This window comes from Crassostrea angulata, chromosome 8, assembly GCF_025612915.1.
Source record: "Crassostrea angulata isolate pt1a10 chromosome 8, ASM2561291v2, whole genome shotgun sequence".
In the NCBI taxonomy this organism is placed as follows: Eukaryota; Metazoa; Mollusca; class Bivalvia; order Ostreida; family Ostreidae; genus Magallana; species Magallana angulata.
In genome coordinates, this window is record NC_069118.1 from 26466331 (window position 1) to 26469136 (window position 2806).

The following is a 2806-nucleotide window of genomic DNA, read 5'->3' on the forward strand; positions in this document are numbered from 1 at the left end:
GTCCGCGGAGAAGTAAATATCAAAGGAGTTGGTGATTTGATCCCACCAGTATGTATGTAAGTCGTTAGTAGAGGTGCAGGAACAAACGATATGTTGAAAACTGTCTACAAACATGGTGTTGCATAGTCTGCAGATGAAGGGAGTCTGTTCCGGGGGGCAAGCTATAAGCTTGCAGATAAATTTACAAAGAGAGATTTCGTATGAGCTGGACGGAATAGACCAGATGAAACTTGGGTTTTGGTTTTGGATAATGGATTTGAAACGGTAAAAATCCTTGTCATTTATCATTCTAATGTTACGGTTTGTTTGGTGTAGCTTAGATAAAGCAGATCTCACTATCTTTTCCAAGTCTGTTTTGGTGGAAATGAGCAATCAAGGAGCCACGTTTGTAGATATTCAGTAAGACTGTAAGTGGACAAAATATTGATGACATCCGGAATTAATCCTCGCAGTTTATTGGAAATGTTCTCCAGGAATAAAAATAGGCGTGTTGAAAATATCTTCTTTGAAAGAGACTGGTGATCCATGAGACAGAGTCGGCCTAGAAATAAGAGTTTGCGGACATCTATTTCCGATTTGATAGGAAGAACGTTGAAAACACTTTCACAGATATCGGATCTTGTTTTGGTCGGAAGATTTTGTGCATTTTTGCAAACAAAATGTTGAAAAACATTTAGGCGTTGAAGATCGTTGGTAGATATATTGCTCCATAATTCACAACCGTTGAGGACTGTGGGAAGAACGATCGTCTTATAGAGGTGTGACAAAGTAAGTGGGTTAAGATAGTTGGAGCCGAAAAAAGTCACGTGACACCCGAGGCCATGAGCACGTAAATCATAAACTTGTGTTTGTTTGAAACATGGAAACACGAAACAAAGGAATATCCAAAAAAAATTCTGACAACAGTTCACCCAAAGCCAAGCAAACCGAACATTCAGCAGAGCGTGACCAGGGTCCGTTATGTGACAAACTTAAAACCTTATCGGACCAGGCCGAGTGTAATTATAACGAAATTACAACCTTGCGCTCCGAAAATGCTCAACTTAAGCGTGAACTTGATCTCCTGCGGTCGGTTGTGATTAGAATGGACAGAAAACTGTCACACATCGATGATGACATAACTGATCTTCGCTCGAGATCGATGAAAGACAATATATTGATTCACAACTATCCTTATACCCAACAAGAGGACTTGGCCACAGCGATACCCAATGATATAAAGCAATCACTGGGTGTCGATGTTGAGTTTGTCCGCATCCACAGGAACGGGGTCCGCCCACAGTTCAATGACAAACCGGTCACAATAACCGCTAAGTTGAAGGATCGCAATAAAAAGGATGAGATTCTCAACGCGCAGAGGCTAAAAAAAATTGCAAAACAGCGTTTACCTTTCTTCATCATTCCCCAACAGCCCGCACCCCTTACCTCTGCTAGAAATAAAATTTTTGATAAAGCGGATTCATTTCGCAAGCAGAACATTAACGTTAAAGTTCAAAGAAACGAGATAATAATGCCAAACGGTACGAAATACGAGGAAGAGGTACCCCTTATTTCCAGTGCGAATGCCTTGCAAATTTCCTCTGAGGAATATCAGTCCTTGGACGACGTTGTGGTTGTCTCCACGGAACCGGTGCAGATAGACGGGTCTGAATTTATGGCGGTTGGTGCTAATATTCAGTCCTCGGACGAGGCCCTGAATATCTACAAAAAAACATCAATAGACCCTTATGCTGCAAGTTGCGACAGCAGAATCCTCATATACAGGTTTCGCGACCAAAGTGGAAAAACTATCGAAAATTACCACGACGATCGGGAGCATGGGGCAGGACGGAGAATGCTAAGGTACCTCCAAGACAATCGGATCAACGACGTTGCAATTGTTTTGACCCGATGGATGGGGCGCTCGCACATTGGCCCAGCCCGTTTTTCCATCATGGAAAACTTGGTTTGTGACCTTGTTAACAAACTAGATGATCCAAGTGACTCCGGAAAATAACTGAATTTCCCTCATTCACACTAAAAACTATTAAGGACAATGTCCGAATTACTTGTGTTTATAATTACGTATTTTGAAAAAAAAACTGTAAATGTATTTTCAAACACATGAAAAGATCCCATTAATTAATTCAAATGCCGACTTTTCATTCTAACTATGCCTATAATTTAATTCCGGAAATATTTATGTCTACCATTGTTTACTCTAATTTTAGTAACGTGTCGGCATATCCAATGTAAACATTCTACCCCTCAACCAAATTCACCGTACATCAGCACGTGCCTTTAACTTTAAACCCAGCAATCGAGCACTCCTTTTCTTTCCCCCTTCTGTATGTTTCCTTTCTCAATCATGTATCAACCTCAGACTAGTATAATTATTGGACAAGAGCATTTTTTGACCGTGTTGTTGTATTTCAAGTGAATCGTACAAGGTAAGCAAAGTTTTTCTGTAACATGTCTTCGGTAAAAATTATATCTGCTAACTGTCAGGGTCTGCACGAATTTAAGAAAAGAAAAGATGTCTTTCAATATTATCGACAAACCCAATGCAATATTTTATGTTTACAAGACACTCATTTCACTTGTGATATGGAAGATAGTATTCAAAACGAATGGGGCAATGAAGTTTATTTTAATTATTTTACCTCAAAGTCCAGAGGAGTAGCAATTTTTTTCAATAACAATTTTGAATATAAAGTACATAAGAATTTTACAAATGATTCTGGAAATTTTGTGGTACTAGACCTCAGTATTCAAAGCCACCGTTTAAGTTTGATCACAGTGCATGGTCCAAATGAGGACACGCCCC

The 2806-nt window shown here is 39.6% G+C and overlaps 1 protein-coding gene across 1 annotated transcript; it reads left to right on the top strand.

Annotated features, from left to right (window-relative positions):
• Positions 1-859: 859 nt before the first annotated feature.
• Positions 860-2599, top strand: LOC128159953 (uncharacterized). Its single transcript, XM_052823193.1, has one exon. It carries the CDS (start codon positions 860-862, stop codon positions 1994-1996), a length of 1137 nt encoding a protein of 378 aa, XP_052679153.1. The 3' UTR covers positions 1997-2599.
• The last annotated feature ends 207 nt before the right edge of the window (positions 2600-2806 follow it).